This window comes from Prunus persica, chromosome G6 (genome assembly GCF_000346465.2).
Source record: "Prunus persica cultivar Lovell chromosome G6, Prunus_persica_NCBIv2, whole genome shotgun sequence".
Taxonomy (NCBI): domain Eukaryota; kingdom Viridiplantae; phylum Streptophyta; class Magnoliopsida; order Rosales; family Rosaceae; genus Prunus; species Prunus persica.
Window position 1 is genome coordinate 5,683,322 of NC_034014.1, and position 25,598 is coordinate 5,708,919.

General features: G+C 37.2%; 4 protein-coding genes across 5 annotated transcripts in view; 2 read left to right on the top strand and 2 right to left on the bottom strand.

Moving 5' to 3' along the window:
* The window catches only part of LOC18772927 (methyl-CpG-binding domain-containing protein 7), a 3,270-nt gene extending 2,426 nt beyond the window's left edge, over positions 1–844 (top strand). The window contains exons 5-6 of the mRNA XM_007208675.2: positions 150–242; positions 357–844. Coding sequence (XP_007208737.2) covers positions 150–242; positions 357–653 — 390 coding nt within the window. The 3' untranslated portion in view covers positions 654–844. The remainder of the gene's footprint in view (positions 1–149; positions 243–356) is intronic.
* On the top strand, positions 1,212–10,967 carry LOC18773329. Its single transcript, XM_020565253.1, has 13 exons — positions 1,212–1,656; positions 2,446–2,565; positions 3,359–3,463; positions 4,254–4,385; positions 4,461–4,679; positions 4,818–4,878; positions 7,014–7,077; positions 7,136–7,397; positions 8,431–8,550; positions 9,263–9,367; positions 10,119–10,238; positions 10,326–10,401; positions 10,741–10,967. The coding sequence occupies exons 1-13, from the start codon at positions 1,447–1,449 to the stop codon at positions 10,965–10,967; spliced, it is 1,821 nt and encodes a 606-aa protein (XP_020420842.1). The 5' UTR covers positions 1,212–1,446.
* On the bottom strand, positions 11,636–16,402 carry LOC18773131 (protein ALP1-like). 2 transcript variants are annotated; one of them, XM_020565066.1, is made up of 3 exons: positions 15,958–16,402; positions 15,327–15,531; positions 11,636–12,937 (listed from the first exon to the last, which is right to left on the bottom strand). In XM_020565066.1, exons 2-3 carry the CDS (start codon positions 15,457–15,459, stop codon positions 11,886–11,888), a joined length of 1,185 nt encoding a protein of 394 aa, XP_020420655.1. In that variant the 5' UTR covers positions 15,460–15,531; positions 15,958–16,402; the 3' UTR covers positions 11,636–11,885. The 2 variants fall into 2 exon arrangements, with proteins under 2 accessions (XP_020420655.1, XP_007205310.1); XM_007205248.2 differs by having other exon boundaries at positions 15,327–15,534.
* On the bottom strand, positions 19,242–23,360 carry LOC18772299 (protein UPSTREAM OF FLC). Its single transcript, XM_007205145.2, has 4 exons — positions 22,749–23,360; positions 22,584–22,653; positions 21,634–22,497; positions 19,242–20,102 (listed from the first exon to the last, which is right to left on the bottom strand). Exons 1-4 carry the CDS (start codon positions 22,969–22,971, stop codon positions 19,937–19,939), a joined length of 1,323 nt encoding a protein of 440 aa, XP_007205207.1. The 5' UTR covers positions 22,972–23,360; the 3' UTR covers positions 19,242–19,936.

Consider the following 25,598-nt stretch of genomic DNA (forward strand, 5'->3'; position numbering starts at 1 on the left):
CAGCTTGCATATGTCTTCCCTTCACATGAGTTCAAAATGCAGCATTGTGCTGAACAGTTCTTTTACCTTCTGTGAAATATTTTTAAGAGTTGCTTCAAAGAACATTATTTCTTCCATTCTATTTTGATCGCTGGACATATTTTTTGCAGACTTATATTGAGCCAGGGACTGGACAGCGATTTCGTTCTTTAAGAGCTGTTGAGAGATACCTAACAGAAGGAAATGAAAATACTCCACTTAAGGTATTGATGCCTGCCAATGAGTCTAGTGTATGTTCTTTTACAATTACTGATTGAACAAAAGTTCATTTGCTCCTCCATGATCCTTGACCTTGTCCAGTTTTGCTTGTGTTTCAGCTTTCGCTCTGCTCTGGCGATCAGAAGATAAAAAGTTTGCCTGACGTCCAGTCCCAGAAAGTTGTTTCTACACCTCTGGATATAAATATTTCTGGCGAGAGCGATAGACCATCCAAGCTCAATTTAGGCAGACCACCAGTAAAAGTGAATTGGGTCCTCGCAGGTCGTGGAGGAAACATGTGGAACCCCTTCATGGACGATTCTGAGGTCTCCGGTTGTGTAAAGCAAAAGTGGTTCGAGACTTTTAAATCATCCATGTATGGTGGAAACATTAGTCCACCAAGTCATAAGTTATAACTGTTTTGCCAGACTGGAACTTCTGTAATCAGTACTGTTTTATTTGTTTACTTTAGATGCTAGCCCACCCAAAGTTTTACCAGATCCTTAACATTTTAGTGATAAGATGTATATATGGATGTGTTTTCATAAAAGGAGTTAGTTTGTAACACCAAAGAACACAATAATACTCATTTTGCATTTAATGACCAGTAGCTGATGTCTTGAGATGGAAATGTATGATATCTAAAAATTAAAGCTAGACTGAGCTTCTGGTGAGGCAGATTTATTCACTTGGCATATAGAAATTTTAAATATTACCACATCAACTAGTAATATTCATGACCAGCAAAAGTAAGTTTTACTTTTTAATTAAATTAATGCTCTTAATAACTTGAAATGTAAACCTAATACATAGCCGAAATAATATGAAAATGATTCGTACGGACATGAGCCATCAAATTTTCCAACTTATGACCTGCAATTTCTGTATTAAGCAAAGCCAAGTCAAGCCAAGTGGCTAATTTGAACTGAAGGGAACTGCATTTGTCACTCCCATTGAGTTCATATCATAAAATTTGTAATTCCAACTTCCAACTAGAAAGCACTTTGTAAACCTGATTTCTTTTTCTTTTTTTCTTTCTTTTTCTGGGTTCCGCTAGAATAGTGGGGAACATTGGTCAGTCTGTGATTTGATGTGTCCGAGGCAGAGTGAGTGGCTTTGCAAAGGGGAGGTTCTTCTTCTTGTGAGTCTTAAAACCAGGCCCCAAACAAACAAACACCTTTGCTAGGAGTCACCCACAGTAGGGTGACAATGAAGAAGAGCAGATGGTCACAGTCCAACCCAATTCCGCTTCTAACAAAAAGGCCAGCCGGAGAAGAAGAAGAAGAAGAACCTAGTTGTCACAGCAAAAGGGAACTGCAATTGGTCACCACCTCACCCTTCAGACTCCCCGATGGTTGGTACGTTGAGGAAAAGCGCCGTCCCCTTAGCAATACTTCCCACCCCGGAAAAATCGACAGGGTCTGTCTCTGTCTCTCTCTCTGTCTCTGTCTCTCTCTCTCTCTCTCTAAACTTGTTCAAAATGTAATGCTTTGCATGCATGGATATTTTGCTTGGTGGATGTATGTAGTTTGCTATGTTTGGCTTGATGCCTTGATGGGTCTTTTTCGTTGGGAGTGTAGCAGGGTTTTTGACTGGTATCAAGATTCATATGGCATTCTTTGCAAAGAGTCTGAGATTTTATTTAAAATTATGGGTTTGTGGGAATTTCACATTTTGTAGGCTGTACTTGAATTGAATATCAGTAAAATTTACCCCAGAAAGAATTTTAAAAAGAAAAAGTGAAGGAAAGTGATTGGAGTTTAGTTCCCTGGCTGGTTCTATTAAGAGACAGTTGACCCTATCAAGATTTCATATTTTTGCACAAGAAAGTTTGGGTCGTTGATAAAACCCAGTAAATGTTTACGGTGAGGATCTATTATTTTTAATATATATCTTAATTCATGTTGGTGTTGCACATGCTCTATAAAATAATCTGGGTCTTCATGAAACCCAATAAGCATCAGGTAGGGTCTACCATTAATTAATAGTGCCTTTTTCTCTTCTTATATTTAGTTTCTTTTCTATTGCACATGTTCTCTGTTTTTGCTGCTGGCACTGTAAACTTTCAATTGGTACGCCGACTTTTTAGTATGAAATCAAACTTTCAATTGGAACATATTTGATGCTATGCTTCCCAGAATGGATTTTAGGCCACCCAGCCATCTTGAGCTCTTTCATGTCATTGTGCCCTTTCATGTCATTGTACAGTATTACATTGAGCCTGGCACGGGACTGAAGTTTCGCTCGCTGTCAGCTGTACAGAGATACCTAACAGAAGGGAAAATCGAAACACGTACCAAGAATTCAGAACCAGGCAATGAATGGAATGTGAGTTCTTCGATCTACTTGTTTTTCAGCGAATGATAATACTTAGAACTCAGTAACTAAAATGATTTTACGTTTGGTTTTTTTCTTTTGTTGCTCTGAGTGTTACATTGGGAAGATAAATTTAGAAAAGAAGAAACACAAACCCAGAAGTTGTGCTAAGTTATGCACCACTTTTATCCTCTGCACTAAATTTACCATAATCACTATAGCATGGTCTTACAAGCCATGGACAAGTTGGGAAAAGAAGTGGTGAAGACTATCAGGAATCTAAATCACAAAAACTTAGGCCTATCTTCGGGATATATCATATTATAGGATGCATCCATACCCTTTCCAAGATATTTTCAACAACATTTTCATTTGTCTTCTTTTTCCATGGGAAATTTATTGAAGGAATTATTTGGGCTGAATTATAATGTCTTGGACTCTTGTCACATGGTTTGTTAGAGGATCCACTAGATTAAGGTACCATTTTTCAGGTACTATACTTCTCAATATGATTCCAGAATTAAACTCGATTATGCCTGTCTATTTGAATTTTTCCCGCTGCTACAATTCATGTGCACAGATTAAAAGGGAACTTTGATATATTTAAAAACTTAGTTATAATCCAGTTGGGCCCTTTTGAATCCATAGGTAGGAAAAGGTAACCATGTGGAAGGAGCTAAATCATAAATAGATTTTAGAAGTATCTCTGATCATTTTACAGCAGTCCAAATTGAAGGGAAAAAAAAAAAGCTTGCAATGCCTGAAATATGAAGAGAAAATCCTCATTGACAATGCCAATGTGCAGAAGCAAATTACACCACGCACCACCTGGAGCACTTCATCCTTTATACTACCTGATGGTTGGGAAGTTGAGGAAAAGCCACGAAACAATTCTTGTATCATAGACAAGGTACCTGTTTTGTTTTAAAAAATTTACATATCTAGCATGCACTTGCTGAAAATACTTGTATTCTCAACACAGGGTGAAATTGCACAGATGCACATTCTGAGTGTGCATGCATATGCACTTTACATATACATGTACAGATGTTATATTTACTGTTATAAAGCTGATCCCTCTATGTGGTCACCGACTTCACCAAAATGTATGTATTTCCTTAACATCCTCTAAATTATAGTTAACCCACATCAACTATACAAAAGGGTTGTTATTGTATATTAGTCGAAAATTTCAAAAGAAGAGAAATTGTAGGGAACTTGAGGAAAGAAGTTGACAAAAGGATTTGAGGGAAAGGGAAAGTTGGGAAAATTATGGTGTATGTGCTCGTTTTCTTTATATGGAGCGTGTAGTGAGAAGTGCTGTATTCAAGATTTCTTTATTTCCTCTTTGTTAAGAATAAGCATGACCATATTGAGGTGGGATTACAATTGGCATTTGATAAATTTGCCTTAGTAGCAACTTTATGTGCTTATGCCTTCCTTTAAAGAACATTCGAATGCAACATTGTGCTGAACAGTTCTTATCGTTTGGTGAAATGTATTCTTGACAATTCATTGTTCTGAAAGAGAACATTATGATGTTGGTTCTAGCATACCTTTCTAGTTTTGATTGCTGGACATGAGGAACCTGTGTTTTAAATTTTAATAGAACTTGAAAGTCAGTTGCATTTGCTTGTTCATTGTTTAGCACACTGCACTCCAGAAACCTGAGATTTTTTTAATTTTTTAATTTTTTGCAGACCTATATTGAGCCAGGGACTGGACAGCGGTTCCGTTCTTTAATATCTGTTGAGAGATACCTAACAGGAGCAAATGAAGATACACCTCTCAAGGCATTGGTACCTGCCAATAAGTCTGGTGTATGTTCTTTTACAATTACTGATTAAACAAAGGTTTCTTTGCTCCTCCATGATCCTTGGCCTTGTCCAATTTTGCTTGTGTTTCAGCTTTCTCCTGGCTCAGGCCGCCAGAAGATGAAAAGTTTGGGTGAGATACAGTCCCAGAAAGTTGTCTCTAGTTCTCTGACGAGAAATATTACTGGTGCGAACGATAGACCATCCAAGCTCAATTTCGGCAGACCACCAGCAAAAGTGAAATGGGTCCTCGGAGGTCCGGGGGGGTGTATGTGGAACCCCTTCATGGACGAATCAAAGGTCCCTGATTCTGTATTACAGAAGTGGTCCAAAACTTTCGTTTCATCCCTCTATGGTGGAAACATTGGTGCACCAAGTTCTTGAGTTATAATTGTTCTGCCAAAGTGAAACTTCTGTAATCTATGCTGTTTGTTTACTTCTTTAGTTTAGATGCAAGCCCACCCGAAGTTTTACCAGATACTTAACCTCTTAGATATTAGTAGATGTGACTGTAAGTCTGTGATGAGGAGGTGGTGATATGCATATGCAGATGTGTTCTTAGAGCATAAAGGAGCAGTTTGTACCTTTGCAGTAACATTTTTGGTGACGGATGCAATTTGTTTTGGGTGGACGGAATGCAAAAGAACCCGTTTTAGGCCCAAGTGAAATGAACTTCATGGATCCACTGAAATGAAATCATTGAACCCAACAGTCAATTTGCGGGGGAAAATTGTTTGATGTTTAAATCTGCAGTAAATTTGGAAAGTAAATATTGTGTATCATTAGTGATGTTATGTAAACTTGTCTTATATTCAAAAGAGTAAATCCTGTTTGGTGTAAGGAAAGCCTTGTAATGAATATTGCGCAATTGCTTAAGAACGATTGGCTCAGTGGCTCACTTCATCCTCATGATTCTTTCACAAATCTTCTTCTCATCATTCTTTCATGTATTCTTCTTTTTATTTTTTATTTTTTGAGCTCATGAACTGACAAATAGATTTTAAGTATCACCACATCAAATGGAATCATAAACTGGCACATTTTTATTTATTGAATTGTTAAGATCATCAAGTATCCGTGTAAATGGAACTAGTAGCAAATTCAAATATTGAAATCACTTTTTTTTTGTTGCATGAACATAAATTGTGTTAAAATGTTACTCTCTTATACCTTATATCTCATACATAAGTTAGCATCAATTTAATTCTCCGTTTCAGAGATAGAAGAGATAGGGGAAATTATAATTTTAACACATCGGTTCCAAACTTGTGTACTTTTTGCTAAAGCTCTAGATTTGTCGACATTGGGTGTAGACTCAAGAGCAGAGTTGAAGAATAGATCATGGCAAATTTTGCCTACAGACACAAGCTCATAGCAACAACCATCTGCTACACTCCCACCTTTAAAAATAGTTTCACCAACTTCCCGAGCACACTTAATGGATATCTGTTTTTTACATTCATCCATTGTTTTTGATTTTGAAGCCTTTGAGGTTGGAATTGGGATAGAAGATGTGCGGGAGACCGCAATTCCAACACATCTATTCCAAAGTTGTGCACTCTTCGCCAAAGCTTCAGATTTGTCTGCATTGGATTTAAACGCAAGAGCTGAGTTGAAGAATAGATCATGATAAGTTTTGCCTACAGACACAAGCTCATTGCAACAATCACCTGTTACACTCCCATCTTCAAAAATACTTCCACCAACTTCCCAAGCGCAGTCAATGGAGATATGTGATGCCTCTGAGGTTGAAATTCCGAAACCTACCAAAATCATTCTAGAGGGACTCACCAAAAGCAAAATGACCAACAACAGATACATATTTAGTGCGGCCATAATACTTTGTGGTAATACCGAGTTAGTTTTTATTTTCTTTGGAAATGGAAAGAACTCTTGGATGAGTGGAGTTTTAAGTATTTGTTTATTTATAAGGTTTCTTGCAAAGGTCTGAGTGACGTGGAATATGAAAACACCCTAATACCTCATAAATACATAACCGATTTAATTCATCTCGATATTAAAGGTGAGAGTTTCTTCAACTTGGTTACATTGCAATACATAATAAACCCATAATTTGATTGAACCTATTACTTATACAACATTAATATAGTCCAACGGTTATACGCATGATAAAGACGTTTGTTGTTGTGAACAACGTTTGGTAGAACAACTGGAAGTCCTATTTAATTTTAAGTGTCCGTTTAATGATATCAATATAATAATAAAATACATTGATATAAATTACTTGGTATGGTGAATGGTGATGCTTAATTATCTTAACTAATTATTCGTATATTAAGGTAAGTAAAGTTAAATAGTACAACCACCAACATATTTCTTTGGTTGCAAGACCGATGAGTATGGGCCTAAGAAATCCCTGGATGAAGAGCACAACAATCAGCCACTAACTACCAACAAATGAACCCATGCATTTGCTAATTCATATGCTAAGTTTACACCAACCAAACCATCCAAATTGAGCTTAATAAAGAAGTCGATAAAGTGGTCTCACAATAACATGAAAGTTCTCTTTCCATGGTCTCAAATTTTCCAACTAACAATTTCTCCAGCAAATCAGTGAAAATAACAATTTCTCTAACACTTTTTTTCAGTGACAAAAATAAATCATAATTCTTTTTTTGGCAGCGTGTCAAACTGTGGCTCGAAATCAACGCCAGGTGGCTGATTTAGCTGTAAAAGGAGCTGCATTGTCAGTGTCACTCCCATTGTCATTGACTCATTGAGCTTAAATCATGAACTTTAACCAGACCCCAAAAGAAGCATCTTTGCTTGAGTGACAGTGCCGTGACCATGAGGATGCGCAAATCGTCACAGTCGAAGCCAATTCCGCTTCTGACAATGAGGCCAGCCGAAGATGAAGAAGAAGAAGAAGAAGAAGAACCCAGTAGTAGCAGCAAAAGGAAATTGCAAATGGTCACCACCTCACCCTTCAAACTCCCTGATGGTTGGTCCGTTGAAGAAAAGCGCCGTCCCCTTAGCAACAGTTGCAACCCCGGCCAAATCGACAGGGTCTTTCTCTCTTTCACTCTCTAAACTTGTTCAAAGTGTAAATGCATGTACAATGTATATGCTTAAATGCTTTGCATGTGCATGGATGCTTTGATTTCTGGATGTGTATCGTGTGCAGTGCTATATTTTTGTACAAATGCCTGAGTTGTTCTTTGTTGTTGGGTTTTTAGCAGGGTTTTGACTGACTGGTATTAAAATTCATGTGATCACTAGATTCTGGGATGTTTTTAATATCCCTTTGTGGGCCTTTCTCATTGCAGGGTAAAAAATTGGGCAACTTGAGGGTGGTTGATTGATTTGGATTAATCGGGATAGATTTACTATTACATGGCTCTGTTTGAATATCTGTAAAATGTTTTCCCAGAAAGAATTTAAAAAGGAAAATGGTTGACTTTAGGTTCACTACTAGCTGGCTCCATTTCGAGCCAATTGATCCTGTCAAGATTACTCTTTTTTGCATGAGAAAATCTGGGTTTTTCTTAAAACCCAATAAAATATTTAGGGTAAGGATCCACTATTTATAATAATAGTTTAAATCCTGTTGCGCATGCTCTCTGATCCACTATAAAATATCTGGGTTGAGACCCAAGACACATCAGTTCTACCATCAAATAATGTTCTTTTCTCTCTGTTTTGTTTTTTCCCTTTACTGCCAATCCCATCGAGATAGCGTAATGCTTGGGCAATATTGATGTTTTATGCTACATATTCTACATTGGGTTTTTAGGCCACTCAGAACGATACCATACAGCCATCTTGCACTAATATCCAAATGGATGTTATAAGTTTTTCGAAATGAAACTGTGTGTTATCTACTAGTCTAGAATGATTATGATAATCAAGAATGGGAATGCAGTTTTAGAATTTCTATTCTCCAACATGTGAATTATACAAATCTGCCTCCCCCACACTACTTAACTTTGTTGTGTATACTATTTCTTATTATGAATTCAAAACTAAGTTTATTATGTTTTGAAGTTGTTGTATTAGATCTTATGGGGTCAGGTCTGAGACCTTTCATCTAACCTTGCAGTATTACTATGAGCCTGACACTGGACTGAAGTTTCGTTCTTTGGCAGCTGTTCAGAGATACCTAACAGAAGGGCAAATCGATACACGTACTATAAGATCCAAACCAGGCAGTGAATGCACTGTGAGTTCTGGGATCTACTTACTCTTTCAGTTATGAAAATATTTAGAATTCCTGTTAAAAATGATAATAATTAGAACTCACTCGCTAAAAGGATTTGAAGTTTGGTTTTTGTGTCGCTATAAGGGTTACAGTGGGAAGATAAATTTACACAAGAAAACAGAAATATAAATCCAGAAGTTATGCTTACTTCTAAATCAAAAAATTGAGGCCAATCTTGGTGATCTTACTGGATACAGGCAAACCCCTCTTTCAAGATATTGTCAAGAATATCGTTAGCTTTTGTTTCTTTTTCCATGAGAAAATGAATAGAAGAATGGTTTGGGCCCAAGCATAATGTCTTTGACTCTTGCTACATGGTTTGGTTGAGGGTTCACCAGATTGAGGTACCATATTTTTCAGTGTGATTTTCTTTCTTCTTTAAGTTACTGTACTTTTCAATATGATTCCAGAAGTAAATTTGATTATGCGTATGTATTTGAATTTTAGCCATTGTTACAATTGGTGTGCACAGATTAAAGGGACAATAATTTGATTTACTTAAAAACTTAATAAAACTATAATCTTGTGGGGCCCTTTTGAATCCATAGGCAGGCAAAGGTAACCATGAGGAGAGAGTTAAATCATAAATGGATGTTAGAGGTATCTCTGGTGACCGTATGGCAATGCCTAAAGTATGAAGGGAAAAATCCTAATTGACAATGTCAATCTGCAGATACAAAATACACCGAGCACCAACAGGAACACTTCATCCTTTTTACTACCTGATGATTGGGAGATTGAGGAAAAGCGACGTTACAATTCTGCTACCGTGGACAAGGTACCTGTTTTGTTTTAAAATATTGGCGGTTTTTCTCTTAAGTTATACGTTGTAGAAAGGGTATCTAGCTTGTACCTGCTGAAAATACTTGCAGTCCGCAACACAGGGTGAAATTGCACAGATGCACGTTTCTGGGTGTGCATGCATATGCACTTTGCATACACATCTACAGATGATGTCAATATGTATTACCTCAACATCCTTTAAATTTATAATTTAGTTTACTTAAATTAACTATAGAAAATGGTTATTATTGAATATTAATTGAAAGCGTCAAAAGAAGAGAGATTGGAGGGAACACGAGGAAAGAAGTTGGCAAAAGGATTTGAGAGAAGGAGAAGGAAAATTACGGCATGAGTGCTGGTTTTGTTTATGTAGAGCCTACAGTGAGATGTGCTTTATTCAAGATTTGTTTCTTCTTTCTACAGAATGAGCTTGACCGTATTGAGGTGGCATAACAATTGGCATTTGATAAAGTTGCCCTGGTAGCCATTTAAATGCTTGCGTATGCCTTCCTTCAAAGAACATTCAAATGCAACATTGTGCTGAGCAGTTCTTATCAGGCGATCCACTTGTTCTGAAAGAGAACATTATGATGTTGGTTCTAGAATACGTTTCTATTTTTTATCGCCAGACATGAGTTAACGTGTGTTTTAATAGAACCTCAAAATCAGTTGCATTGCTTTATCATTGGGTATCACACTGCACCCTAGAAACATGAGAACGTTTATTTTTATTTTTATTTGTGCAGACTTATATTGAGCCAGGGACTGGACAGCGGTTCCGTTCTTTAAGAGCTGTTGAGAGATATCTAACAGGAGCAAATGAAGATACTTCACTCAAGCCATTGGTACCTACCAATAAGTCTACTGTATGCTCTTTTACAATTACTGATTAAACAAAAGTTTGCTCCTCTATCCATGATCCTTGACCTTGTCCAGTTTCGCTTGTTTTTCAGCTTTCCCCTGGCTCTGGCCGTCAGAAGATGAAAATTTTGGGTGGGATCCAGTACCAGAAGGTTGTTTCTGAAGGAAGTTGAGGTTCCACCCCAAAACCAATTGGCAATGGGGGGAGTTGCCCAACTCCTTATAAACCCAGGCTAGGTCCCTTAACATTTCAATGTGGGACAAACACTCTCAACACGCCCCCGCACGTGTGGCGAACTTTCAAGCCTAACACGTGGACAACACATATTGGGTGACGTGGGAGCACGTGTGGCTGTTGGGCTCAACACGTGAAGCCTTGCTCTGATACCATGAAGGAAGTTGAGGTTCCACCCCAAAACCAATTGGCAATGGGGGGAGTTGCCCAACTCCTTATAAACCCAGGCTAGGTCCCTTAACATTTCAATGTGGGACAAACACTCTCAACAGTTTCTAGTTCTGCGAAGAAAAATATTTCTGGTGAGAATGATAGACCCTCCATGCTCAATTTCGGCATCCCAACAGCAAAAGTGAATTGGGTCCTTGGAGGTACCGGGGGGAGTATGTGGAACCCCTTCATGGAAGATTCAAAGGTGCCTGATTCTGTAAAGCAAAAGTGGTCCGAAATTTTTGTATCAGCCATTTATGGTGGAAACATTAGTGCTCCAAGCTTTTAAGTTATAACTGTTCTGCAAAGTGGAACTTGTGTAATCTATACTGTTTGTGTCTATTTACTTTAGATGCTAGCCCATCCAAAGTTGTGCCAGATCCTTAACTTTTTAGAGATGAATAGATGTATGAATGTTAGATGGAACTGTGAGGAGGAGGTGTTGATATGCATATACAAATCAGTTGTTGGAGCATAAAAAAACAGTGTACATTTGAAGTACCATTTTGGTGATGAATGCAAAATGTTTTGGGTGGACTGAATGCAAAAAATTGTTAATGATGAGGAAACTTAGTTCAAAAAATTTCAATGATCCGAAACTCAGTTTGAATTTAATGACTAGCACCTGATGGGAAAATGTATGGTGTTTAAAGCTGGATTGAGCTTCTGGTGAAGCAGATTCGAGTTGAGGATCTTTCAAGTACAAAACTGTCTTGCTAGGCTGATTGCAGTTTCAGGCACTTCTCTCAACCCTTTTAATTGTCATATAGTTCATGTGACAACCAACAAATGTTGAGCATAAAAAGAAGCGAACCATAAGACAATAGCACATCATTCCACCAAGCTGATATGACATCAAAACGACGCAGTCCAAACAATAAAACAATTTAGACCATATTATCAGATCGCACCTCTCAAGTAGAACTCACTTGTATTCGTAAGTTCCTCCTGCATTAGTAATACTAACATGGTCTGTAATTATGGAACAAGTACAATCTTCGCTTGAGCAACTTATGTTTTTTGTAACACAATATCACATTTCTCTCGGAGGCTCACCTGCTAACTAAACAGCCTAAAAGTCAAAACTAAAACACAGGAAAATCATACTTCAGCTCTATATAATTTTCAGTAAGAAATCATTTTGTAAAAGAACTTTTACTACAGAAAATCATGAATACCTAAAACACTTATTAGAAATGGAAAATAATCAAGGTGGCATTGGCATCCTTCCAGATAAGTAGAGAGACAGCTTATCTCTCAGATGAACACCGTTTACGTCGACAGTTCCACAAATCTGTTGGTGGTAAGCTGAGTCATGCTTGTGAGACAAAGGCATTTCATCTTGCACCTCATCTTCCATATCGATAACAATGTTATGAAGCAAGCAGCAAACAAGAATGATCCTTGGCAATCTATGTTTGTCGGGTCTCCACATCACTCCTTGAATGATCCTCCACTTGTCCTTCAACCTTGCCAATGCTCTATGTGCAACCATCCGGGTAGCATAATGCCTCTTATTGAACTCAGCTTTTGGCTCTGGAAGTTCTTTTCCTTCGTAGGGGGTTACAAGATAGGGCAGTAAAGGAAAGCCCAAATCCCCAATTATGTACTCCCGTATATCCAATTCTTTGGAGAGGTCTAATATTTTCCCATTCAACCTCTCACCTCTATCACAGAGTTCATAAAAATTTGAACTCTGAAAGACTGTCCAGTCCTTCATCTTTCCTGGCCATCCAGTTACTATGTCCCGAAACCTCATGTCAGGGTCCACAATGGCTTGTAAGACCATGCTGTGATTCTTCTCTTGATCGAGCCACGCATCACTTGTGGGGTCCGAAGCAGGCAAACACATCATGATGTGGGTAGTATCAACAACGCCAGAACAATTAGGAAAGCCTCGTATTTTCTGAAATTTGGATTTAATTTCTGACATTTCTGCTTCAGTGGAGGGCCATTGCAGGTGGTGAAGTCCTCTTTCTTCCATGGCTTCCACAAAACGCCAGGTCACTTGAGACACAGTTGAGTGGTTCACCCCAAATGCATCGCCAATTGTCACTAGTGACTCACCAGAGCTAAGTCTTCTTAAAGCTACAGCTACTTGATCGTACAAACACAAGGGCTTACCATTTGTAAACACAAAATGTGCAGATTTAGCCAGCATATCTTCATTCACAAGTGAACATATGTAGTCAAAGGTTTTCCTAGAAACCTTAAAAACAGATTCAAACTTGTCTAAACCCTTTGCTGGAGACTGAAGACCTGCAGACAAGAAGGGAGAGATAAGAGGAATTTTACTATTGGGAATGTGGAGCATTTAGATTTTACTTTGAATGCTTTAATGAAGTATTTTCACAACAATAGAAGCAAAAATAATCTCAAATATCTCAACAGCATAACTTACATAAAAATAACTCCAACATGACTCATGCAAAGTATGATTGACACTATGAGTTACAGATATATATACATATATATATATATATATATATATTGTGTATGACATGATATAATTGTTCAACTGAATCAAAACATGAAATTAATTTGTTCACATTTCTCAGCAACAATTTTTGTTATAATAATAACAATCTGGTTGATCATGTGCTTATAAAAAGAGTCACTCATAAGTTTGATCACTACTCTACAAACCAAAATTATCATGGTGAACTGCTGAAGTCAATACAAATGCAAGCACAACCTAGTCTCTACCTACATCAAGGGAGTTTAGATAGTACATACCACACTTCTGATGAATTGCTTTTTAGTTAAGGATGATGCCTATTCATGAAGTAAAAAACTTTTATAAGTGATCAAGAAAATGTTAGCTTTCTGTCTATATTTATTTGATTTTATCACATAGCTTTCTGTCTATATTTATTTGATTGTATCACTTTCCCTGCGTGTGTGACTATGTTCATCCAATCAAACATACTTTCCAAATTCATCTGCCTTATATACCATTATGTCTGTTGAACTTGGCATATAGAGTGCATGCTTCAAGGTCTTAAAATACTATTCTTACCCAGCAGAAGCACTTTGTCTCCTTTTTTTTTCTTTTTTTTTTTTCCCTTTTTAAAGGGGGTGGGGGGTTATGCCTTATGTTCAACCTTAACTTTCAATGATGCCCTTAAACATTTTGTAGACTTTCTAGTTAGCAAAATTGAGAAAAGACAACGTAACTGGACTGGACCATTAAAACAGAAATCATTAATCTTGTGAAGCCTATCAAAAGAACTTGAGGGATTATTACAGCTTATTGAAAAACTAAGACACATGGAAATGAGGTGAAATCATACGTGGGAATTTAGAATGGTAAGCTATGATGGTTCTTGTTGTGTGCTTGTTTACACATAAAACACAGAGAGCTGGCAGGATAACATACTCTAGATCAGAATGAGGTTCCTGACATATATGAGATTAATATAGTTTAAGCATGTAGGCTATATGCAACTATATATTGGCAAACTCAAAGCATACTGAGAATAGTTGCTTCAAGTTGAGTACTCCTTCTATGCGCAATGAAATTACCAACAGTTGTTGAGATAAGATAAGAAGGAACACACAAATGCGTTTATAATATAGTATATACAAAAATTAACAAAACAGTTTTTTCACAGTAACAAACTTCAAATGCTTCCCTGCTTGGAATCTTATGAATTCCACTCAAAAAGTCTGCCCCACAACTGCATATAAAATCAAATAAGACCTAAAAGTATTCTTTTTGTTTCTTCTATTGAGTTCCTTATATCATACCCTCTGAATAATGGGGAAACTTCCAAACATTTTATACCTAAGTCTCTCTACATCCAGCTCCACCATGCAGTGGCAGAAATGCTTATCAATTCCAATATCATGTAATGCTCAAACTAAATTTAAACTATTAAAAGAACTATTTGGTCATTTATATGATACTTGGATAGTAGAAGTGAAGAAACAAAAATACAAAATGACACCTATATGTAAAGATATTTGTGTATAAGTCTTCCACGGCTGGTAAGTAGTAGCAGACTCCGCTTACCTCAATTTTGGATTACAGATGTGATCTTCAAGCAATGCTAGTAAGTTTGTTCAAAGGTAAAGTAACAAAGCCAAAATTCGAAAGAAAAGGAGGACTCGCGTCTTCACAAAATTCAGCTGTTATACCAAGATGAGTTAGATACTACTGACTTCTTGATTGTCTAAGTTATTACATATCCTGTTAAATATAAGGTTCACAAAAGCTGCAGGCATTGTCCAAGGACCTAAATACTGTTATTAACTTATTATCTTAGATTCTTTACATGCCTGTCAATGTTATGTATAGTATAATCTTATCCTTTCCAATATTCAAGAAGGCAGTAAAACCAGAATGGTAGGTAAAGGAACAGCTTTAAAGTCAGATTAGGGATCTTCCTCGAATTTGAATAAATACATTGCAATATATCAACACACAAGTTAAATGAGAAATAAAACATAAACCCAATTTGAATTAGACAAAATCAATTTGAAGCATCAACCAGAAGTTCATCAAACATGAAAAGAACATACATACGCAACATAATATCACACTAGTCAACAAAAGCTGTATATAAAGAAGCATATCATAAAGCAAATAGACAAACGCATAGGAACTACTACAGTAAAGCAATCAAAATATCAAGGAAAATAATACCATTGATTCTCTTGGAGAATTCATCCCACCAATCCACAGGACCTTCCTTCTCTGATGACCCAGAACCAGAAGCATTTTCTTCAGGCTTCTTATCTGCCTTCTTTCTCTTTCTGACCCCCCTCACAGGACCCATCAGCGCACAAACACTAAATCGAATCAAAACCCAGAAACCCACCAGCTTCAAACAACAAGAAGCATATAAAGCCTGCTAGAATTCACAGAAAAAATCAATACCCATTTGCCATGATACATATATGTGTTCACCAACAAACAAAGAGAGGCAGAGAGATCAACAGAGAATGAGGAATATCAGCAACTAGTCTATGACATGCAAAAGCAAAAGAGTTTGTAAATAGCTATAGCTAGTTGCAGCGTGTTAATGGCTGTGTGAAAGTTTTTGAAACGTGCAAGAAAATAGAGAACTTGATGAAATAAGAAGAAGAAACAAACAGAGAAGCTGTATACGAAGTGATAGAGAATCCAGGCTACACATGTGGGTTGGTGTTTGTTTAAGACAATGTGGCAGAACAAGTGAAAGACATGGACATTGCTACTTTGGCTACAATATCTACCAGTACACACAGAGAATTCAGAGAGAGAAGAGAGAAGAGAGAGAGAGAGAGATGTGTACTTTAGAGAGGTTTTTGCTTAAATTGCCTCGAGTCTTCCCTCAAATTTAACAAAAACCAGAAAGCAATTTTCTCATGCTTTTCGATTTATATATGTCGGATGAACAAATTGAGGGTCAAGTTACAACGTGAAATGACATATATGCCATTAGCTCCTAATATTGGCGAATTCCTGTAATGGAAAAGGATTGTAATTTCTGTTATACATTGCAACATGGAAAGGTGGATATTTTATACCCTCCACCACTATGCTTTTTTTCTTTTTATTTTTATTTTTATTTTTATTTTCCCCTTCTTTAATAAGAAAAGAAACCTCCAAACTATCAATCTTTTTTTTTTCACACTGCCACTAGATATTTAGGGGAGTGCAAAATTTGATATTAATTATTTGCGCTTTCCATTTATGCTAAGACTTGTACTTTCCTTTATTAATGCACTTAAAACTAAAAATACTTATCTTAATTTCGTATTATTTGTTACTAGTTTGTTTTTTTAAATTCAAGTGGTGTACAATTCAAGTAGTTAAGGGCATGTTTACGTATCAATAATGGATATGAAAAGAAAGTGAATGATTTTCATTCATGACTTCCCTGCGTTTACTTGAAATCAAGAATGAAAAAAATACATGGGCCCTACCTCAAAATTCGTAATCACATTTTCTCAAAATTAGAAATCGGATCAAGTAGGGAGAGTAGTTGATTCGATTCCCATTCCTTTTTTCCCTTACGACCTTCTAAAAATACCCTTACCACTTTACAATAATTCCAAAACACCCCAAAAGCATTAATAAAAAAAATCAATGACTCTTTATTAATCACCATTGAAAAAAGCAAATTTTTTCCCTTTTCACCTCGGTTGCTGGCCTCTACTTATTTTCTTATACTTTTTATTACTATGTCATTATTTTTTTCTATTATATTCGTTATATTATTATATACTAGTTTTTTCATCACTCACCATAAAGTATCTTATATAATGTATTAGTTATAAAGTAAAATTTTGTTAATTTTCTTTTTTACAAGTTGTTACCTAAACAACTTAATTAGAATGATTATTCTCATACGGATTCATTACTTCCCCGATTTCTAAATTCCTCCATTCCAACTTAATTGAAAATGTCTACTCATGCATATGAAGTGTTATGTTGGAATCTCCCCTCTTCAAGTAACGTTTGTATATCAAAAACCGCATTAACCATGGAGCTTCAATTACATTCATGTTCGCAGCGCATGTATGTATGTGCATAAACCAGATATTCGTATTTGCTCCAATAACACTCTTCTTCGTCTAATGTATATGAAATTAATTGGTAACTGCATTAACACGAATTCGTGCCTAAAAATAGAGAAAATAAATAAAGCCCTACAAAATACAAATCAGCAAAATCGGTGCTTATTATGAGGTCTGTACTCATATTTATTACTTGTGTAAAGTCTTAAAATATTATTAAAGTATTTATTATGAATGGAATCCTAAACCTAAAGGTAAACCACGTGCTACGTGAAGGATGGTCAATTCAAAAACGAGGAAAGGGACGCGCTTGTATGGCCTATTGTCCCAATGATTCCTTGGTTGGTAAATTTTTGAAAATATAAATTAGAAGTCCAGTCCAATTTGAAATTATGTTCGGATTCAATCCTTTCTAATAGCATATCTAGGGGAGTATGCAAAGGAGTAAGCGAGTCTTGTTTGTCTTGCGACATAAGTATTTTTCTCCTCCAACATAAGCGCATTCAAATAGGCAAAATTTATATATTTTCTCCAATAAAACAATGTTGCATACTACAAAAACAATATGTATATTGGGATCCCACCTATTTAACAAAGATAAAAGTAAATAATACATTCACCGTTGATACAATTGCATTGCCTATTGAAGTGGCCAACTTTCTTCATGAAACAAATTATTGGGCAACATACCACTTACGTTGTTGAAGTAGAAATTTGTCAACTTTATTGACACACTCCCTTGAAGATGCCCTAAAATTTGTGTCCATTACCGCTTTGTTCAAACGTTTACTTACACTGAGCTTTATTGGATAGTGCGTGTCGTTTTGCTGCAGCAGATGAAGCCTATGCATCAATGCATCATTACATTTGTGCCTATCTACTACCCTCTATGGAGCAGTTAAGCTTATCAACAGAGTAGATGATCGAATGGAAAAACCCAATTTGTTGGAGTAGATGGATAATTGTGGAAGGCAAAAAACAAAAAAAATAAATAAATAATAAGAAACCAGTGTAAGATATTAGGGCAATGATTGTTTTGAAGAAGACTAGAAGCAAACTTTTGTTCACTGCATGGCTTTATATCTATTAAATTTTTAGTTTTTGGTAGTGGAAAAACCCAGAAAGGGCCTTCGGTTTGTGGTGATATATACCAGCGAAAATGCTGTAATGAGGGGGTTGTGGGAGGGGTTCAATTCTACTATTCAATAAGATAGAGAAAATATTGAATTTAAACTTTTTTTAATGATCATTGGATGATTTTCAACCAAAAAAAATGATTGGATGGTTGGATTGAACCCCTCATTCCACCTCCTCACTCAAATCCCCTTGATTGTAATGGATTGATCATGGACTTTGAAGTTGGGTTAAGCAGAAATAAAGCCGCCCAAACCATAAATGGGCATGGACTTGCTTGGGTTTCTTGGATTGTGATCCATGGTCAAATATTTCATTTGAGAGAGACTTAACATAATTCTCATTTACATGGACTGTGATTCGAAGTTAATTGCTTGCAGTCTTTTGTAACACAACTGGACCAAGCTTCAGCCCACATCATCTGAAAGTGAAAATTATTGAACCAGCTTTACCAAAATACATCTAAAACGAATGAAGCTTTTGAAGTATAAGTTCTCATTTCGATTGAAAAAACTGTGTAACTGATAGAGTTGACAAGAAGGAAAGATGTTGCCCTATAACTCTACCTCCTTTTCCAACTCTGACTCTCCTATTGTGTCATCTATAATATTATGATATTCATGTAAGACTTAAAATATTACCACCAACCAAAAAAAATAATGCTAGAGTGACCACATTTTCTTAACCGCATTATATGAGTGAGGTTCACCGTTTACATTAGTTATTATGGTATGTGCTTAATAATTTTAATTTTGCTTGCGTCAAATTATGATATGTAAGACGTAGGAAGTAGGAAATGAGGCATGTAGTTTACTTGTCTAAAAACCATATGCAAAACCTAAAGTTTATATAAAACAATTTTGTGATAGAAACATGTCTACTTTTCTACATCAATCCATTATAAAATGCGACATTTCTAAACTTTCTTGGAAGAACCACAAACCATCGCCTCTCCAATTTTCTAAATCATGGCTCACGTGGGATACATTTTGAAGCTGCAGCCAAAGTATATACATATATATATATATATATATATATATCTAGGACTTAATTCTATTTCCCAAGTTCCAAAGTCTCGTACAAAAAGGCTTAGAGTTGAGCACCATTCACCGAATTTAAGGAACAAAATTCAGCCCCCCTCCAAGCACCAAGGCACCTAATATTTTGACCCAAAACTCAAAACTCAAGATGGACAATCTCGCAGTTTCAACACTTCTAGCTTTATCAGATTCCTACACACCCCATACGCTTTTCACCATCTCAACGCTTGTGCCCATTGTGCCGTGACTTGCAATGTGCTAGCTTAAGCTAAGCTAAGCTGCCCAGTATTTTGCCTATGCTTCTCGTTATCATTCATTCCCCACCTTTTTTGTCTTCAAGATGGCCTTGTTTCTTGTTTCTCTTTAACCTATGCTTCCAATTTCAAGCTACAATTTACAAAAGTGAGGTGTCAATGTGCCCCATGTGCTACACAAAGTAGGATTTTGCCAAGGTCTGTTATTCATGTGTACATGAATATATTCCAACTGATGATAAGATATGATGAGCCCTACATGTTCAATTATCAGACATTGTCCACACGTGTATGGGCGACTGACTGTAACACAGTTCGACAACCTACTCATGTCTTTTGCTCCCTGCTCCTTGATCATTACTGCTGACACTGTTAGACGAGGTGATGTAGTTGCTTTCCTTCTTGCTGGGCAGTGCCTTTTGTTTCCTGGGTATGCATTTTGCTCTTACTCCACCTATCTCTGTTTCCTCCAATTGCAACTGTGCACTCCTGCAAAACCATTCGTATTTAAAATTAATTAAAATATTCAAGTTAGATTATTAATATAAACTATTATTAATCAAAGAACATAATGTCATCAATAAATAAAATTAAGGAAGAAGGAAAATAATCCAGTCAATTTATCACATCAAAGAAGTCAACTCCCTCAATTAAACAAACACTAATTTGACTCTCTGTATGAATGAAAACTTGAAAAGGATGTTCACGTGAAGAACTCACGGAATTGAATTCCGTTTTTGTCTCCCACTGAATATTTTTTGAATTAAACCCTAAAACTGCAAACTGTAATCTGCGTGATGGATTATGGGGGCCCACATTTTATATATAACAAAGCTCCTTAATCGCTTAAATTTCAACAATCCGAGTTTAATTAAAACAACTACATCATAATCACAGTGCGTTGTCAAGATGACTATCAGTCTGCACCAATGTGAGGAGGCAGCCAGCTGGCTATGTGTCAAACGCCGTACGAATCTTTCATTCAAATAGAAAGAAGGCAGACCAAATGGGCTATCAGAGAATCAAAATAAAATTCTGACCAGAATCCCCAGAAAGCCAGGTAAAGAAACCAGAAGATGTACATTTGCTGAAAGAGAACAAGCACTTTCAAAGTGAAACTTCAAATCAACTTTTCCTACATTCACCTATCAATGCAGATACTTCTTGGTTAAAATTAACACCACCAATGAAGACTATGTTTTATCCTTAACAAGAATAAGTAATCTTACAGTTATCACATAAATTAATCACATTATACATTACATTTCTCACAAAGATAAAAGCTTTTGGCATGTCATATTTTATATACCAACTATTTCTCTGACAATATGATAAATGTAAAACCCGTCATTATGTCATATGGAGAAAAACTTTCATAAACTGAGAATACCACTAAGGTGGTAGCCCATTATGCTACGTTAGTGGAAAAGTTGAAACGTATGACAATACGTAATTAGCTTATAATAGAGTTACAATATCCTCGGTGTATGTAAGTTTTTCTCCACCATATGATACAGGGACCCACATATTGCAAGAAGAAAGTTGTATATAACACGCATACAATAGTTTTCACAAAGACCCAAGAGACCCTCTTGCATACTTCTCACATTCTTTTGGTGTGTCACATCTCTTTGTTAATACTAGTTTAACAAGCAATATTAGTTTAATGACTTCATTTGTGTGCAATTATGGAGAACCAGTTGTAAATGCAATAATTTAGAAGTGACAATTATTAGTGTATTAATATTAATTAACTAGATGAAATTCCTTTAGATTATAAGTTGGTGGTTCTCATTTATCACACATGTAGCAAGCCCATATTGGCCTCATATCATTTGGGGAAAAATAAATTATTGTACATACGAAAATATGATTTAAGAGGCTACGAACCTAACACCATCAATGCTTCCATAATGTTGACATTGCTAAGGAGCCTAAAGAAAAATAAAAATAAAAAGTACAACCTAAAATGGAAATGGAACAACAAGCACACAAAAAATTGAATGCGGAAAAGACTTACCGATCTGCATTGTAAGAGGACGACCTCTTCAAAGCTGGAACCGCCTCTTTCTTTGTCTCAATTAAGCTCCCGCTAAAATACTCCTTATCTTCCAATTTAACCCCCGCGACATTCGAAATTACCGTCTCAGTCCTCACCTGATTCCCCGCGCCGCCACGTGGCAGCCTAGCCTTGTAATGCCCAATCAGCGAGAATCCTTCCCCCCTCACCGCCGTGGACCCGCAGTCCCTGAACGAGATCGAGCCGCACGATAGCAACTGCATCAGGACCGACGAGGCCTTCATCTTGCCACCCGGACAAACCTCCGCCGTCCGATGTAAACCCTCATCGCTCGCCCCGTTCGTGCAGATCACCAGCCGTCCATCCGCCTTCATCAGCGACTCGAGCGTTTCGGGGCTAGAATCCGAAGGCGGAGGCGAAATCTCGCCCCGGCTCAGCTCCGTACTCTGACTATGAATCTGAAGCACCTCCTGTTGACTTTGACCTTGAACTTTGTCGTCGCGCTCTTCTCGAACCACACGTCGTCGGTGCCGCTTGTCGTCGGTCTGAGTCGACGCGTCGGCGGCAGCTTTGCCGGCGGACTCTCCGACCGACTCGGTCTTGTACACCTTGTATTCGTTCAAGTCAATCGAGCTCCAGGATTGGTTTCGCCGGCGCACGATCAACGGAGAATCGAAATCGTCGCCGGACTTTTCAGCCTCCGGCGGAGGTCTCAGGGACCTCGACGACGCCGATTCGAGAGCCAGAGAGTTCACAGGCGGGTCGAGAAGTTCCGAGCCTTTGAGAACGTACTCGTGGCCGTGCGACGGGTGTATGAAATCGTTTTCCGACAAATCGTGCCAAACGAAGCCGGTTTTGTAGCTCCTGAAATTTCAAATTCAAAGAAGTCAAAAGATGATGAGACGGTGGAGGAAAATCAGAAATTAGATCAGACGGTGGTGAGCTCGTACCGTTTGGAAGACCAGGAGTACAGAGAAGCCATGCCTTTGCCACGTAGCAAGTTCAAGCGGTTAATGACATCTGTGGAGAGAGAAACAGACAAAATTAATGTGATTTGAAGAGTTTGGTTGGTGAGAAAGTAGGGAGAAAATCATAAAATCGTATAATTTAGTTACCTCTAAGAAAGAGACCTCGAGGAGAAGAGAGAGGAACTTCCATGAAGTGAGGGTGCTCGAGCTGGCCGTTCCTAGAGAGATAGTAAACGACGGGGACTTTTCTCGGAGTCATGGCGAGGTTGGGAGTTTCAATAATGGAAGTCCGGTTAGGGCTGGTTTCCGAGTCTCGCCATTTACTGGGGATTTGGAGGTGGGAGGGTCGGCCTCTGGAAGTGACAGCCATGTCTGTGTGTTAACAGAGAGTTGGAATCAGAGAAGGATGTTTGGTTACCGAGAAAATTATGTGGCAGCGAGCGGGTGAGAGAAAGTGCGGGAAAATTAATGACTAATGGGGAAGGAGCAGCTGGGAGAGAAAATGAGAGGAGGGGTTGGCATGTGTTATAACTTATATATGGAGAGAAGAAAGAGGAAGGTGTGAATGGGGAAAATGGAAGATTTTTGGAGGGCAGATGTATTCAAAATGGGGATGCGGCAGACAAGCGCTACCAAACAAATACGGGCCGTTTTAGATTTCAGAACCTTGGCAATACCTATCACGTCCTCACCGTAAATTCAATTTTTTAAATTTTAGATCTAAAGGGCAAATGTACCGTATTAGATTAATTTTAGCGACTCTAGGTAATTTTTTTCTCCTATTAATTAATAGTGCGTGATGAAGACAAATGAATTTTATAATAAATGGGGTAAAGGTCTAATCCAAGTGTAACGTAAACTCGGAGTAAGAAATTCAAAATAGTTCATTTTAAGTATACGAGATTATGCTTCATATCCCGGTTTATTATTCAGGATATCTTCATGAGTTATAAATGTAGACGAGATCATGTTTTATATTTCCATTTATTGAATTTTGATTATAAATAAAGTTCTCTCATACTCTCGAGGTTTCTTAAGAAATTAATTAATTAATTTTAAGGAACAAACAATGATGAACACCTTTATGCAATCTGATGAAGCTCTCAAGCCCTAAGATTCTTTCATGAACGTCCTTTTTTCTTGAAAAGTCTATTGCAATTCCTCCCGTCCACATCGTTTTAGACGTGTTTTCTGGGGTTCATTCCCTCTTAATAATATTCAATGAAAAAACTTTCTTACAAAATTCAAACACACTACTAGATGGGTTGACTACTCATGGTTTGTTTAATTGTTTCCCTATGGACCACCTAACTTTGACTAGGAGGCCTTAATTGCGTTCTCAACGTCCTTTCCGCACCTCTGAAAAGTTACTAGAAATCGGGTGGACCCCCAGCCGACGTGGCGTGCTCTCCTAAACCTAAATCGTTGACCCTGTTTATAATTTCAAAGAAAAATGAATTTGATCCAGGATATGATAGTGAGTTGATTAGATTTCGGAGGACAGGTGGACGGTCCAGATCAAAAGAGGCGCTTCAGAGAAGTACAGAAGATCTGGGGGTAAATGCAGTGAAATATTTTCATGTTGGCTGTCTTGTAGTCATTGTCATCATCGATCTTCGATCTTCTCATCAGGTACACGGAAACGTCGTCGTTGTCTGGCGTACCGAGTACATTTGAGAGTAGGGAAGTAATGTGGTGGACCCCAGTAGCCCATATGGGGTGGGGGAGGTGACACAGTATTTCTGTGAAGACCCAGCTGAACTGAGAGCTGAGAGCTGGGGACAAACTTGAACTTTCTTCTGTTTCCTTTTTGGGGGTTTCATTTCAAATTCAAATGCAAATTAATTAAAATGGGTCGTTGTTTTAGTCTAAGTTATCGGCAAAATAGTCCAAAAGTTAAGAGGCATATTTTTCATGGGATTGGAGGAGCATTGGCACGTGGGAAGGGGCACATGCATTCATGCAACGACTCTAGGTAAAAAACCACAGTGACATTGCATTGCATTGCCCCAATTCAGCACAACGTGCACTCCATTGTCTTGTCTCCACCGACCGACTCAACACCATCTTATATTGATGAATAAACAAATGCAAAGCATACTTCTTTATTTCTTTTAGGCATTATTGCACTCATGATTTTTGAATTTACTTTTTGATTAGTTCTTAGGGTAGTTTGGCATTGTTGTGCTGTGAAAATAATCGTTGTCAGATTTGATGTGAGAAAAATCAGCTGTGAGATAAAATAGTTTGGCGTTTGATAAACTTTTTGTTCAAAGTGTTGTTGGTACTAATTCCCACATAATCATTAAACTCAGCGCCTCTTTGAAATTGATTCCTGCATAATTAAAAAATGAAAGCAATTCATTAGCTGCTTTCCCTTATAGCCTTTTCTTACAGCAATTTTTAATAATAAGTAATTTTCTCAAAATTTACCAAACGGGTTGTGCTTCCCAAAATTTTTAAAAAATCACTTATCACCCGAAATAAGCAATGCCAAACTGGCACTTATAGTCCACTAATTCGACTTCGTGTGACATGTATCATCTTATTGTTAAATTTGTCAAAATTATCATTCCGTTTAGGGGCAAAATGGTCATTTCATGTATTTTCTCGTTACTTTCCATCGTTTTAACATATATATATTCTCTAAAATTAGTTGTTAATCTCACCGAAGTCTTACCCCCCAAAAAACTTCTTACCAATAGAGTCTAGTCCAGTGTTAAAAGGCCTTTACTTCCGTACCAATTGTCTTAAGTTCGAACTCTCATAATACCTTAGTAGTGTGTTTGTGAAATTGATGGAGCCAGTTAAGCCCACAATGGTCACAACATTTTGAAAATATATATTTATGTCATATCCAAGTTGCTTTTATAGTTCTACAATGAACATGAATATGATCTATTGTGGATTCATGACACTTCATAATTTGTAAGAATGACTCACAATTGAACTTAAAGGTCCATGACACACTTGATAACTTGTAAGAAAAAAAATCAC

Bases quoted from the DNA above. Each gene is read 5' to 3' on its own strand.
- LOC18773329 (XM_020565253.1), top strand. From the start codon at position 1,447: ATGAAGAAGAGCAGATGGTCACAGTCCAACCCAATTCCGCTTCTAACA. The intron at 7,078-7,135 runs GTCAGTGTCACT...AACTTTAACCAG, and splicing joins GCTGTAAAAGGAGCTGCATT to ACCCCAAAAGAAGCATCTTT. The intron at 9,368-10,118 runs GTACCTGTTTTG...TTATTTGTGCAG, and splicing joins ATTCTGCTACCGTGGACAAG to ACTTATATTGAGCCAGGGAC.
- LOC18772299 (XM_007205145.2), bottom strand. From the start codon at position 22,971: ATGGCTGTCACTTCCAGAGGCCGACCCTCCCACCTCCAAATCCCCAGT. The intron at 22,654-22,748 runs GTAACTAAATTA...CTCTCTCCACAG, and splicing joins TCGAGGTCTCTTTCTTAGAG to ATGTCATTAACCGCTTGAAC. The intron at 20,103-21,633 runs GTAAGTCTTTTC...ATGGTTTTGCAG, and splicing joins TCCTCTTACAATGCAGATCG to GAGTGCACAGTTGCAATTGG.
- LOC18773131 (XM_020565066.1), bottom strand. From the start codon at position 15,459: ATGGGTCCTGTGAGGGGGGTCAGAAAGAGAAAGAAGGCAGATAAGAAG. The intron at 12,938-15,326 runs GTATTATTTTCC...TCTTGTCTGCAG, and splicing joins ATTCTCCAAGAGAATCAATG to GTCTTCAGTCTCCAGCAAAG.